The 13,041-nt window shown below is 65.2% G+C and overlaps 1 protein-coding gene across 4 annotated transcripts; it reads left to right on the top strand.

Moving 5' to 3' along the window:
• Positions 1–1,590: 1,590 nt before the first annotated feature.
• On the top strand, positions 1,591–9,218 carry LOC128799809 (CYFIP-related Rac1 interactor A-like). Of its 4 annotated transcripts, XM_053964580.1 has the most exons (13): positions 1,591–1,764; positions 4,059–4,261; positions 4,405–4,489; positions 4,978–5,058; positions 6,831–6,952; positions 7,029–7,134; positions 7,311–7,447; positions 7,550–7,627; positions 7,743–7,859; positions 7,954–8,033; positions 8,127–8,253; positions 8,414–8,484; positions 8,594–9,218. In XM_053964580.1, exons 4-13 carry the CDS (start codon positions 4,989–4,991, stop codon positions 8,655–8,657), a joined length of 972 nt encoding a protein of 323 aa, XP_053820555.1. In that variant the 5' UTR covers positions 1,591–1,764; positions 4,059–4,261; positions 4,405–4,489; positions 4,978–4,988; the 3' UTR covers positions 8,658–9,218. The 4 variants fall into 4 exon arrangements, with proteins under 4 accessions (XP_053820555.1, XP_053820554.1, XP_053820553.1 ...); XM_053964579.1 differs by lacking the exon at positions 4,059–4,261; XM_053964578.1 differs by lacking the exons at positions 1,591–1,764; positions 4,059–4,261; positions 4,405–4,489 and adding an exon at positions 6,262–6,341 and having other exon boundaries at positions 4,973–5,058.
• Positions 9,219–13,041: the final 3,823 nt, after the last annotated feature.

Consider the following 13,041-nt stretch of genomic DNA (forward strand, 5'->3'; position numbering starts at 1 on the left):
GAGAGCTGGAGGGTGGATGAGCCCCCCCGGCCGCGCTGGCGGATCTTGGATCTGGAGTAGAGAAGACACCAATTAGCAGCTCTGCAAACCGCCCGTGCCCGGGTGCTCAGGGGGACTGAAAAATTAATGAGGGTTTAATTGAAGCAGCGCACGCTGCCAGGGCTGACACCGGCCCGGCTCAGCTCACGGGAAGGGGGAGCCAAAGGGGCGTGGGGCAGCTGGAAGAGGCAGGGGAGCCCCAGGTGACAGGGATGCCCTTGGGATGAGGATCAGGGTGACTCTGTGGTCCTGGGATTTCCTTTCTGGGGCCCTGACAGCCCAAGCCGTGGTGCTGGGATGATGCCTGGGGGTCATGGAGGGCTGACCACACCGGCAGAGCACCCGCTGGAGCACCCAGCTGAGCCCAGCACCCAGAGAGAGGCACCCCCAAACCTGCATGAGCCCAGGTTCGAGTGGGATATTGGCCCTGGGTTTGCAGAGGGGACAACAGCGTGTCTGGGGAGGGACATCGCTGTGCAGGCAGCGCTGGCTCCGCCACAGCCTTTCCCTCCCCACTCCTGAAGCAGTCCCCCAACACCCACCCCCGGGGCGCAGAGCTGCCAGGGCGCTGCCGATTCCTGAAAACCTCCCTAGCCAGCGGCTCCAAGGAATGCAAAGGGCTGCAGCTTCCCCCAGCGGCTACGGGCTGCAGCAGCACGGCCCGGGGGGCTGTGCCCGACGGGGGCGACCCCGCAGCCCCCTCTGCCTCGGGCTGCTGCAGCCGGGTCAGCCCCCCACAAACTGCGGGGGGCTTGGGGAGCAGGAGTCACGGCCGCTTATCCCAGAATCCCGACAGCTCTTGTCCCTCTGCACTGCCAGGTCACCCAGCGGTGACACTGCCGGTGCTCGGGGCACTGGTGGCTCAGCCAGCCCCTCTGAGAGCCCCCAGCACAAAAGCCGCTGTAAAGGGGTGAGGAGCTGTTGTCACCCACCCCGTGTCCCTGAGGGACAGCTCTGGGTGCCCCACTGGGCAAGCTGGACCTGGGGTGACCCTAACACTGGGGGGGGGGTCCCCCTTTTATTGTCCCCACTGTCAGTGCTGGCCTAAGAAAAGAGGGGAGTCGGGGTAGAAAAGCAGAAATAGCCCAATTTTGGGGTTCCCTTCCTCCTACATCACCCCTGCGGGAGCAGCTCTGGGCTGGTTCATGCCACCCAAACCCCTTTTGCCCCGTCCTGGGGGAGCTGATGAGGCACAGAGGGTGCTGCCTGCCCAAAACAGGGGTCCCGGCACGTGGGTCTGGTTTGTCCTCGCTGCGGTGGCACCAGGTGGGGTCGGTGTTTGTCCCCCTCCCCCGAGAGGGGACCGGGGGAAGCGGTGCCACCCATGGGCTGGGGCAGCAGCAAAGGAATATCTGGGTTTCCCCTCGCCCTGCCGGGAGCTGGGGCTGGCTCTGACGGGGGTGGGGGCGACCTTCTCGATGTCCCCGTGTCCCCCAAACCCAGGGAGCGGCAGCCAGAGCTCTCTCCCCGCCAGGCCGCAGAGCTTTGCCGGCCGGCACGCAGGGGGTTAAGCATCCCCGTCTCCCTCACACTTGAGACGTCACCGTCACCAGTGGCGTGGGGGGGCCGGGGGGCTATGGTGGTCTTTGTGGTGCATTCGGCAGCTGGCGCAGGGCGGCTCACGCACACGGCGGGCGGCTCGTCCCCGCACCCCGCGCTCGCCAGCATCCGCAGACTCCCGGCCGCCGCCACCGCCTGCCCACGCCGCGGGCTCCCACCGCCACGGTGAGCGCGGGCCGCCGCGGCCGCGGGGACAGGGCTGCCACCAGGCCTGAGAGCAGGGCGAGGGGTGTCCCCCCGGGACCCCGCCAGCAGCCCCTCGCAGCCGCCCCTCTCTCCTCTTTGCACCCCCGGCGCGGTGCTGGCCGGACCGGGGGTGCTGGGCTGGGTGCTGGTGGGGTGGGCGATGCTGGGGTGGGTTCGCCCCTCCTGGGGCTGCTGCAGCCCCGCGGTGGCCCCGGGTGGGTGCGGGCGCACGGGTGGGTGCCCGCCCGCGCTGGCGGGTGCTGCGGCTCGGCTCCCGGCAGCCCTGCGGTAAATCCGGCTGCTCAGCCGCAGCCGCAGCCAGGCACGGGGGAGCCCCCTGCACCCCCCGGCCCCACTCGAGGGGGGCTCAGCCCCATGGGGGGCTCACACATCCCTCCGGCCAGGGAGCTCCCCAAACCGGGGGGGGGGGGGGTCAACGCGCCGAGACCCCCAACTCCACCCTGCTCAGAGCTGGGGGTGCCCCGGCTGATCCTGGGGTGGGATCTGGCCCCGGCACCCCGATTCCCAGGATAAGCTGTGCCCCCCATGGAAAATCCTTCAGGCACCGCGCGCCCGACCCTGCAGCGGCTGCGGCGGTGCCGGCGCGGCCATGGGCGGGGGGCAGCGGCAGGGGGGCAACGGCGGCAGGGGGCACCCAGCGGGCACCCGGCGGGCACCCGGCGGGCGGGGGGCTGCGGGGAGCGGCGCCAGGTCAAGGGGAAGGGGCAGGCAGCCCCCGGCCGGGGCTGCGGCGCTGCACCAGGCTGCGGTGCCCAGGGCGATACCGCGCCGGCAGCAAAAGGGGCACAGCCCCAAACCGGCCTGAGCCCGGGGGCGTCGCTGCCCCTCCGGCGTGGCCAGCCCGGGCACTGCCGGCTCGGGAGAGGGATGCTCCTGGACGCAGGATTTGGTCCTGCCTGGAGCGGGAGTGGGGGTTCACCCCATCGGCTGGGTTGTCCCCATGGAGGTGACACCCGCCGTGGGTCCCCATGGGGCAGGGTGCTCGTGGGCAGCAGGGAGAGGCGGCGCTGCAGGAAGAGGTGCAGGTTCTGGAGCAGGGCTGAGGTGCAACGAGGCCACCGCAGGGAGGGACAGAACCGGGGGCCACCTCGGGTGTGGCTGGGGACAGGGAGCCTGCTGTTCCCAGCCCTCCTGTGTCAGCACGTTCCTCTGTGAGCACTGCTGGTTTGGGGGTGACTCTCCCAGCGGATTTGGGGCGCACAGTTCCCCCAGTTCAGCAGTGGGGGGAGCCCCTCGCCCTCCCTCACAGCCCCCCTGGGAGGGATGTGCTGTCCCCCCAGGCCAAGTGTCACCGGGGGGTGTAAGCACCTGGGACCAAAGAAAAGGCATAAAACAAGGGCTGAACCCCAAGCGGAGCCGCTCCCCAGCCCAAGGGGCTGCGGCAATCCCCAAACCAGCACCTGGCACCAAACCCCTGCACCACGGCTCTGGAGTCACCCCAGGGTGTCCTCGCACTGGGAACCCATCCGTGCCCCTTCCCTGGGCACAGGCAGAGTTCAGCAGCGACAAATCCCAGCCCCAAGCTGCCCGTCAAGGACAACGGTGGCACGGGCACAAGGATGCCCACACCCTTGTCACAGCCTGTGTGCCAGTACCAGAGCAGAGCAGGTGCCGATCTCCCACCCCACCGACTGCCCCAGCACCCAGGGACCCCCCCAGCACCCAGGTACCCCCCTGGCACCCCAGGGACCCCCCCAACACCCCAGGGACCCCCCCCCATCACCCTTCCAAAACACCCCAGTGCTCAGCAGGATGAACCTCGGGGTCACTGCACCACAGCAGCTCTGAGTGTGTTCGCTGTACCCCAGTTACCCCAAAAAACAGCTGCATTTAGGGCTTGTGCAGCCCCAGTGCAAAGCCACCACTTACTGGCCCTGGGAGGAGGAAGAGGAGGAGGAAGGCAAAGCCCTCACTGTTGATGCCAAGGGTCTGTGCTGGGGCTGAGTGGGGAGCTCTGGGCTGGGGGGGGGGGCGGGTCACAACCCCATTCCAGGCACGAAGCCACCCCATCCCTCCCCTGCTGCTCCAGCTCTCCCTCTCCCCTTCCCCAGACTCATTAATTAAACCCAAGCGCTTAATTACGACCCGCTGATCCCCCGGCTGCTTCCCCGTGCCTGCTGACACCGTGGGGCCAATCCTGACCCCCTCACATCCCTGTAGGAAAGGTGGGATACAGGGAACTGGGGGAGCATCCCGTTGCCTGCAGGATTTGGGTTGTGGCTCATTGGCGGCATAAAGGGATCTTCACACAGCGCTCAGGAAAGAGCAAATCCCAACCACTGGAGCTGGGAAAATCATCCCTGGGGATCTTGGCCTCTCCAAGGAGAGATGGGCACAGATGGCTCCACTCTGGGGTTATCCCCGAGCTGCAGCAGGTCCCACAAGGGGTGAAGAGGGATGAGGATGCTCAGCCCGATGCCTGCTGAGCTCCCGGTGGCAGTAAAAAATAATCAAGGTAAATAAGGCGAAGGCTGGTGGCAGCACGAGATGGAGGGGAGATCCAGTGTCCCACCATGCTTCCCCTCCGGGTCACCCACCCATGGGTCCCCAGGGCAGGGTCAGTGGGGTGCCCTGACCCTCTTGCCCTCCTGCCCACAGGTCCCCGCCGGCGCATGAAGTGAGGCAGGCGGGTGGCACAGCCCCTGCTCCTGCCGTAGCCACCGCTGCCACACCAGGCACTGAGGTAAGGACCCGAGGGCACGGCCGTGGGGTGGGTGGGATGCTCTGGTGCAGGCACCAGACCCCCAAACCGGGTCTGTGGGGTACAATTCCCACTTGGGGTCTTCCCCTGTCCATGGGGGATGCCCAAGCCCCATAACCCAGGGGAATGGCATGACACCATGGGGGTCACCTGGGGCTGCCCCCCATCCCTTGTGGATGCCAGGGTTGGGGAACTGGGGTGTCTCAGGGGTGGCAGCCTGGCCAGGGGTGCCCTAGGAGCACAAGGCTCCCAGACCCTCAGCCCTCTTCCCTTCCCACCTCTGGAACTGGCAGAAGTGCTGGGAGAGCTGTCACATTCCAGGGAATGCTCACAGCTGCGTGCCCAGCCAGGAGGCATCAGGGTGGGCACAGGGAGGTGCCGTGGTGGTGGCCCTTGGGGGCTTGGGGGTGCCAGGGTGTCTGGCTGGTGGCACCGGTGCTGTTCCACTCTGTTCTGTTTCTCTCGCTCAGGTCTGCTGGCCATGGGCAACCTGATAAAGGTATTGGGCAAAGATTTAGAAAACTGTCCTCATTTTTTCCTGGATTTTGAAAGTAAGTCCCATGAGCAGGGTGGGCATGGGGAGGGCGCCAGGGCTGCCACCGCAGCTGCTGTCCAGAGGATGGGGACAGGCACAGTGTCCCTGAGCAGCCCCGTGTCCCCAGCTGACTGAAAAAGTCTCCAAAATGGGTCAGGGGACCGGGACCCCAGGAGATGCCCCATCCCTCAAAGAGTGGGGCAGATGTCCTGGCAGAGTGGTGGGATGCAGCAGGACCTGGCCCGGGACCACCTCAGGCACACACCCACTGCTGTTAGCTGACAGCACTGGTGGCCGTGTGGCATATCTGGTGACACCGCCAGGACAGGGACAGCCTGCAGGCTGGGAAAGGAGGAGGGAATGATCCGTGCCACCTGCGCTGCTGGGGAAGGTCAGTGCGGTGGCTGCAGCCTGCACCGAGGGATGGGGAGCAGGGATCTGCCTCAGCTTCCCATGGATCTGGGCTAAGGGCCAGGAAAGGACAGCTCTCGGCCCCCCAGGCTGGGCACGGGGGGTACAGGACACGGTGGCCATTGTGACAGGATGCCAGGCCGGGCACAGCCCCAGGGCTCTCCCGGCTCCCCCTCCCGCAATTCCTCCCAGGGCACAGCTCAGAGCAGGAGTGAGGAGGGTGAGAAGAGTGCAGTGGCATCTCTCACCCCAGCCCCTGCCCCAGTTCCATCCCCAGCGGGGGACAGGACGTGCACAGCTCCCCACACCACCTCTGACTCCGGGACCCCCCAAAATACCCAGGGCTGGGGTCAAACAGCCCCCTACTCCCATGGCGAGGGACCTTCCTGCTCCTCCTGGCTCCTTTGAGGCGGCACAAACCTCTCCTGCCTCCAGTCCCCTCCACAGCCCCCTGGCACAGTTCTGGGGGCTCCCCAGGACCCCTCATTTCGGGGCTGGCTCTGCACTAGAGTAGGGGTTTGGCTGTAGCCAAGACTCCAGGGACTTCAGGGACTTCCCGGCGGCTTCTCCTCCCTTCGCTCCTCCCTCTCCATCACCCCATCCGCCAGCGCTCATCACCATCGGGGGGGAAGAGGCTGCACCCGGGGCCGGGAGCAGCCGCGGCGTCACCCCCGGAGCTCCCCGAGCCCCCGGGGAGCAGCGGGGGGAGGACGGGGCTCCGGCCACCGCCGCTGCCCGCAGCCCAGCACCTCTTCCCCGGGCTCCACCTCACCATCATGCTTTTTTCCTCTTGTTTCTTCTCTTGCAGGTTTCACATGGGGAACCTTCTAAAAGTGTTGACTTATAACGAACTTGACCAAGGCCCTAATTTTTTCCTTGACTTTGAAAGTGAGATGGGATTTTTATTTTCCGTTTTTGTTTCGTACTTATCCTGAGTTCCACATCCACACCATTTTGAGTTCTTTGTCCCCCGTCGCCCATCGCATCGCGCCCATCCCAGACGTCCTCCCCCCACCTTTGCCATCCGGGGGTGTCCCCGGGGAGGGGGGCCAGACCCGTGGCCGGGGGCTGTCGCTCCGCACCTCTCCCCCGGGGCACTTTGCAGCCTCTTGGGGCCGAGGGCTGCTCGGGGACCCCTCGCGGTGAGCAGGACCGCGGGCACAGGGCAGCCAGGACTCACCCCCACCCGCCCCCCGCTCCACGGCTTGAGCTGAGCTCGGGCAAGGAGAACGGAGCAGGGGGACAATCCGGCCAGGAAGGGCTGCGGGCCGGCGGGGGAGCCGTGGCGTGGGGTGCTGGCACCCCGCTCTGGCTCTCGCCGCCCCGGGCCCCGCTCAGAGCCCTCCGGGTTTCTCTCCCCGGGGCGCTGCCCTGCAGATGCGCAGCCGACGGAGGCCGAGACGGCGGTGTGGAACCAGGTGAACGCCGTGCTGGAGGAGGCACAGACCATCCTGGCCGAGCTGCAGTCCTACACGGGCGCCGGGCAGGAGATCCGAGAGGTGGGTACAGCCCCGGCGGCCGCTGCCCGCCCACCCTCCGTGCCTTGGGGCAACCGCTGGCGCTCTCCCCTCCCAGGCCATCCAAAACCCCGGGGACCTGCGGCTGCAGGAGCGCGCCTGGAGCGCCGTGTGCCCCCTGGTCGCCAAGCTGAAACGCTTCTACGAGTTCTCCCTGCGGCTGGGTGAGTGCCTGAGCTCCCCTGCATCCCTCCCCGTGCATCCCGCATTCCCCCCCCACCGGCGGCTGCGGGAGTCCTGGCCGCGGAGTGTGTGCTCAGCTCGGGATGCTGCGCTGTGCCTCAGTTTCCCCTCGGGGGTTTGGAGGTGCAGAGGGGGACCGGGAGTGCTCTGTCCCCAGAGAACGCCCTGCGGAGCCTGCTGGAGGCACTCACCAGCCCCCCCTACGCCCCGACCCAGCACCTGGAGCGGGAGCAAGCCCTGGCCAAGCAGTTTGCCGAGATCCTGCACTTCACCCTCAGCTTCGATGAGCTCAAGGTGCCTCCCTGTGCGGGGCAACAGCGAGGGGCGTCCCCACGCCGGGACCCTGTGAGCCAGCAGAGTCCCTTGGGACCCCTAACCCTGGTGTCCCCCCCTCAGATGACCAACCCCGCCATCCAGAACGACTTCAGCTACTACAGACGGACCATCAGCCGGAATCGCATCAACAACCTGCAGGTGGGAGGACTCTGCTGCTTCCCCGGCCAGGGGCGGCCTCCCCCAGGGGATCACAGGGCTGGGAATGGCTGGGGGGGGCTCAGCCACCCCAGTGACCTCCATCACACCCCCCCAGCTGGATGCAGAGAGCGAGGTGAACAACGAGATGGCCAACAGGATGTCCCTGTTCTACGCTGAGGCCACTCCCATGCTGAAAACACTCAGCAATGCCACCACCAAGTTCGTTTCAGAGGTGAGGAGGGCTGGGGGGACCCTCAGGGTGGGTAGAAACCCCCTCCAGCCACCACACATGGGGGAAACAGCAGCTGGGACCTGTTGGGTTTCAGAACAAGACCCTCCCGATCGAGGACACGACCGACTGCCTGAGCACCATGGCCTGCGTGTGCAGGGTGATGCTGGAGACCCCGTGAGTGCCCCGCTTTGGGGTTTGGGGGACATCTCGGTCCTGGGGTCCCTCTGCCACCCCGCCCAGGCTCAGGCAGCCTCTCTCCTGGCCCAGGGAGTACCGGAGCCGCTTCACCAACACCGAGACCCTGCTCTTCTGCATGAGGGTGATGGTCGGCGTCATCATCCTCTACGACCACGTCCACCCCGTGGGGGCCTTCGCCAAGACCTCCAAGATCGACGTGAGTGGTCTTGGGGATCACAGCTGTGGGGTCAGAGCCGTGCCTCTCACCCCAGTGGCTGTGATCCCCGGGGTCCCTCTCCCCGGCTTGAGCAGTGAGGAGGATGGGGAGGAAGGGGGAACCTCAGGGATCTCACAGCCCCTCTCTCTGCCCCCATCAGATGAAAGGCTGCATTAAAGTCTTGAAAGACCAACCCTCAACCAGCACCGAGGGGCTCCTGAACGCTCTGAGGTGAGACGGGGGCTTGGGGACACAGCGGGGAGGTGGCGTCCCCCGGCAGCGCTGTGGGGTGGCAGCAGAGCGGGTGGGGGGCTGTGACCTGTGTCCCCTCCCCGTCCAGGTACACCACTCGGCACCTCAACGACGACACCACGTCCAAACAGATCCGGGCCCTGCTGCAGTGAGCGCGGGGCGGCCGCCGGAGCTGCACGTCACCGTGTCACCGACGCCCATGACCATACAGCTCATTTTGTACAGAGGGAAAAGGGACAACGAGGAATACACAGAAATGTTAAAAGCAAATCAAGACGGCCCCGGGCCGCCCTCCCCCGCCACGCCCCCCCTTCCCACCCCCAAATCAGCACCCACTCCTGGACACGAGGTGTGGGTGGCACCGTGGGGACACCGCGCCGGGGGGGCCGGGGCCGGGCAGGAGAGACCCGGGCAAGGGAAGTGCTGATGGGGCTGGCAGCAGGGTGCCCAAGGCACGGGGGCACCTTGGGGAGGGGGCAGGCGGTGCCCCTGTCCCCATGCTGGTCCCCAAGCGGAGGAGGAGGGAGAGGATGAGGAGGAGGAGGAGAAGGAAGAAGCATCCCTGTGGATCTGCACTGACTCTGGAGGAAAAGGCTCAGTCTCACCTGGTAGATTTTTAATATGAGAAATTAAATCCACACTCACCTCTTCTTTTCTACATTTTTTTTTTTGGGTGTGAAATAAAATGACATTTAATCTGTTTGTGGCCGGAGCGGGGCCGTCTCTGCTGTGTCCCATCCCGCGCCGCCCCAGGGACCGTGTCGCCTCTCTGTGACACCTGCGGGACAAACCCCACCTCCCACAGTGACCAGGAGGGACAACAGCCCAGGTGCCCCCCGAGTCAGCCCAGCCAGGACCCCCTCCTTCCCCGGTGCAGACTGGGAGGACTGGGGCTGCTGGAGGCCGGTCCCGGCTGCCAGGGCCGGTGCCTTTGCCGGCAGGTGGCCCTGTGACACCGCGACAACGCAGCCACGCCGGCCCCACCCGTGCCAAGCCAGCCCTTGGGGCACCCACCGGGCATCGCACCCCCACCCGCAGCCCCCCCCCCCGAGCTGGGGGAGAGCCCCGCAGGGCAGGACGCCGTGCCTGCCCTTGGCTGGGTCTGTGTCACCCCCCAGGGGACCCCCAGGACTGTCCTCAGGGTGGCTCAGAGCCGAGTCCCCTGGGATTTGGTGTCCTACCAGCCCGCTCCTTCCCGCCACCTTTCCCGCCGGGCACACGGCAGCTACGGGCACCGTGCCCCCCCTCTGCCCTGCCCGTCCGGGGGGGTGACAATGGACACCCCACGGGTGGCACCACAGACCCAGAGCCTCGTGCAAGGCAGCTCTGGCAGGCTCTGCCTCAGTTTCCCCACTGCCCGCTGTGTGTGCTGGGGGGCACACGGGCAGTGTCCCCACGGCTCCCCGAGGTGGAATTCCTTGGGATGCCACCATGGGGACACTCATCCCACCCACCTGCAGCCCCCATGTCCCCAAACCTCCATGGACCCCTTCCCCAGACCCAGGGCTGCCCAGAGGGGACAGAGAGGGGGGGGGACAGCCCCCAGCCCTTTGGATTCTGGCATTTCCTGGGCCCGGTGCCAGGATCCCGCCGTGCCTGGCCGGGTTTGCCGCCAAATCCGCCGAACTCCCGCGCGGGGAGGGACGGGGACACGCTCTTGCACAACCCCGGCCAACAGCTCCTTTTATTTTTAGGCTCTTGCAACATTTGGCTTTGCCACAGCCACCTGAAGCGCTGCCAAGGCATCGGATGGGTCACAGGCTCCCCAGCGCCCTGCCCTGCTCCCGAGCCGCTGCACGCCCCAGCCGTGCCTCAGTTTCCCCATGAGTTCCTTTGACGCACTGGGGCTGCGATGGCAGCAGTGCCAGCCAGCCCTTCTGAGCCCAAATGGACCCCGAGGCCCCGTTAAATCCCCCCGGTGCTCCACGGCACGAGGATCCCACCTGGGAGCTGAGGACGGGGCCAGGACACGGCTCAGTGCGTGGCTGCAGCTGCTGCGTGTCTGCAGGGGCTGGTGGCCCCGGGTGACACCGTCCCCCAGACGGTCCCTGGCCCGTCCGAGGAGCGTCCCTGCAGTGTGGGAACTGGGCTGGGAAGAGGCAGGACAGCGTCACCACCCGGGACTCCCCAACAGGAGTCAGGGGACAGCCGGATCCTTTAAAGCCACCAGTGAGCACGGGCACAGACACCAGCTGGTCACCGGTGCTGGGAGAGGTGGCAGCTGTGTCCATGTCCCAGTGCCGGTCGGGTCCTGGCACAGAGCCCATAACATCCCCCCTGTGGTGCTTGTGAGGGGAGGGATGAGGCCAAATTCGCGCCACATCCCAGCCCGGACTGTCCCCAGCGTGGCACTTTTCAGGGCAGAGCAGGTGGCACATGCCACCCTGGCAAAGGGCAGCACTGCATGGATGAGGCTTTTCCTGTCGGAGCATTTTGGAGCCAAAACCGGGTGAGACAAGGGAACCAAAAAGGGATGTACAAGACCTTGATCATCACAGACACGTGAGCTCAGAGCTCTGGGGACAGTGCCACCCATGAGGGCAGCAATCAGGGGCAGCTCGGCGTGGAGCCCTGGCAGGGGCTGCTGGCGGCAGCACACAGTGGGATGCAGATGAGGAGGTGCTGCCCGTGCACCTCTCGCTGCTGGACACGAGGATTTGGGCTGCCACGGTGCCAGGGGGACCCCTGGATCTGCCTCTGCCAGCGGCCTGGGGCAGGAGCACACCGGCACCGTGTCAAAATGCCGGTGTCCAAGCAAGGGGACTGCCCCGGGGACCGGCAGTGCCACCGGGATGGTGCCCGGTCAGCGAGGACACAGAGCTCCCCCAGCTCAGGCTCTCAGCTCCATGCTCAGCCAGACCAGGGTGCCGAGGACTTTAATTGATGGCGAGCCAAGCCACGCCAGGCCTGTTTTCTAATCCCAGTGTAATTAATGACCTTATCTTTGGCCAAAGCCATTTAGATTAAGTGGCTGGTGTGATGGGCTCGGCGGCTCCGGCTGCACAGATGGAAGAGCCGCGTTTGTCTGGGGATTAGCAGAGGGCAGATGGAGTGAAGTGCCATTCCCCATCCCCAAACCTCCCGGCACTGACAGCAGCCTGAAACCTGAGACCACAACAACTTTCTCAGGGACTGGCGAGCGATTCCTGCATTGTTTGTCCCTTCTGCAGGGCCCAGAGCAGCAGGAGCTGCTGCCAGCACCAGGAACTGGTGTGACCCTGCCAGGAGCTCCCAGTCCCTGCCTGGAAACCTTAAAACAGCAGAGGTAGAACACACCGAGAGTGACCTCCCGTGGAGAGCAACCCCCGGCAGGAATGCTGCCCTGGCTCTGCTCAAATAAAGTTCTCAGTGGCAGCCCCCAGCTCTCCAAGGAAGAAAACCCACCTGTATCGTGGTGCTGACAGCATCAGGGCACGTGTCCTCCCTCCACTTCCCTCCACTGCATGGACAAGGAAGTGTGGCACTCCCTGTTCACCTGGAACACCTGGGAACCAAGGGGGAAAAGGCTTGGGAGCCCCTGCCCCCCCTGCTCAGCACAGCCCATCCCAAGCAGGCTGCTGAAGAGAACAGGCTACTGTGGAGGAGGAATAACACGAATCCATGGGGATAACAAAGTTCATATTAAACCGATTAAGGATATTTAATCCACCTCTAACAGTATGGACATCTGACTGCACTCAGGAGCCCGAGCAGATAATCCAGCCCTCCTTCCTTCCCAGTGCTGCCCCAGTGATCCCAGCCTGGCCTGGGGAGATGACTCAACATCTCAGAGCTGTCTGTCACAAACCAGCTCAGCACAGGGGGCTCCATTCCCAGCTCACACTTGGTCCGTCCAGGCTGGGAGAACACAATTCCACGGCCTCGTGGCCACGTGCTCCAGCACTGGGCTGAGCCCACATCCATGGGTTGAGTCAGCATGGATGGCAAACAAGTCTGGGCTGGAGAAGAGGCTCAGCTGGCACTACACAGACCCAGCAACACCGCAGTGCCCGGCATTCCAAAGCTGGTGCCCAGCTCTGCCCAGTGCCAAATTCCCAGCTCTTCCCTGCACATTCCCTTCAGTCCGAGCTCCCACACGCCATCACACAGCCCAAGGCAGCCGCCCCACGGGGCACTACAGGAATAATTCCACGCCGAGGAACACAAACTGGAGGTTTAATCTAATCCCCACCAAAGCAGGAATCTCCAGAGCCCGCGCCGGCAAATCCACCCACGCAGCTCTTCCCTGGCAGGATGAGTCCTGGCTCTTGCCACATGGCACAGCACAAGGCAACATTGTGCTCTACCAACCCTCAAACCCTCCCAGGTTTGCATTTGCCAGGAGAATCCCAAACGGCCTGGAAAGGCTGTCCTGGTTTCACCAGAGCGGCATTCCAGGCACAAATGGCACTCACATCCTCCAGGAACAACAATGGGACACCAACTGCCTGGTGGACACAGCACCAGGAATTTGCTGCTCAGTAGCTTGGATTCAAATTCGGGGCCAGTTCCCAGTGCCAAACCACAGTGTAACCCCCCGGGAATTCTGCCTTAACT

The sequence above is a fragment of the Vidua chalybeata genome, chromosome 25 (genome assembly GCF_026979565.1).
Source record: "Vidua chalybeata isolate OUT-0048 chromosome 25, bVidCha1 merged haplotype, whole genome shotgun sequence".
Lineage (NCBI taxonomy): Eukaryota > Metazoa > Chordata > Aves > Passeriformes > Viduidae > Vidua > Vidua chalybeata.

Coding starts and splice junctions, on each gene's coding strand:
- LOC128799809 (XM_053964577.1), top strand. CDS start 6,230: ATGCTTTTTTCCTCTTGTTTCTTCTCTTGCAGGTTTCACATGGGGAAC. Junction 7,135..7,310: donor CGAGTTCTCCCTGCGGCTGG/GTGAGTGCCTGA, acceptor CTCTGTCCCCAG/AGAACGCCCTGCGGAGCCTG. Junction 7,860..7,953: donor CCACCAAGTTCGTTTCAGAG/GTGAGGAGGGCT, acceptor GTTGGGTTTCAG/AACAAGACCCTCCCGATCGA.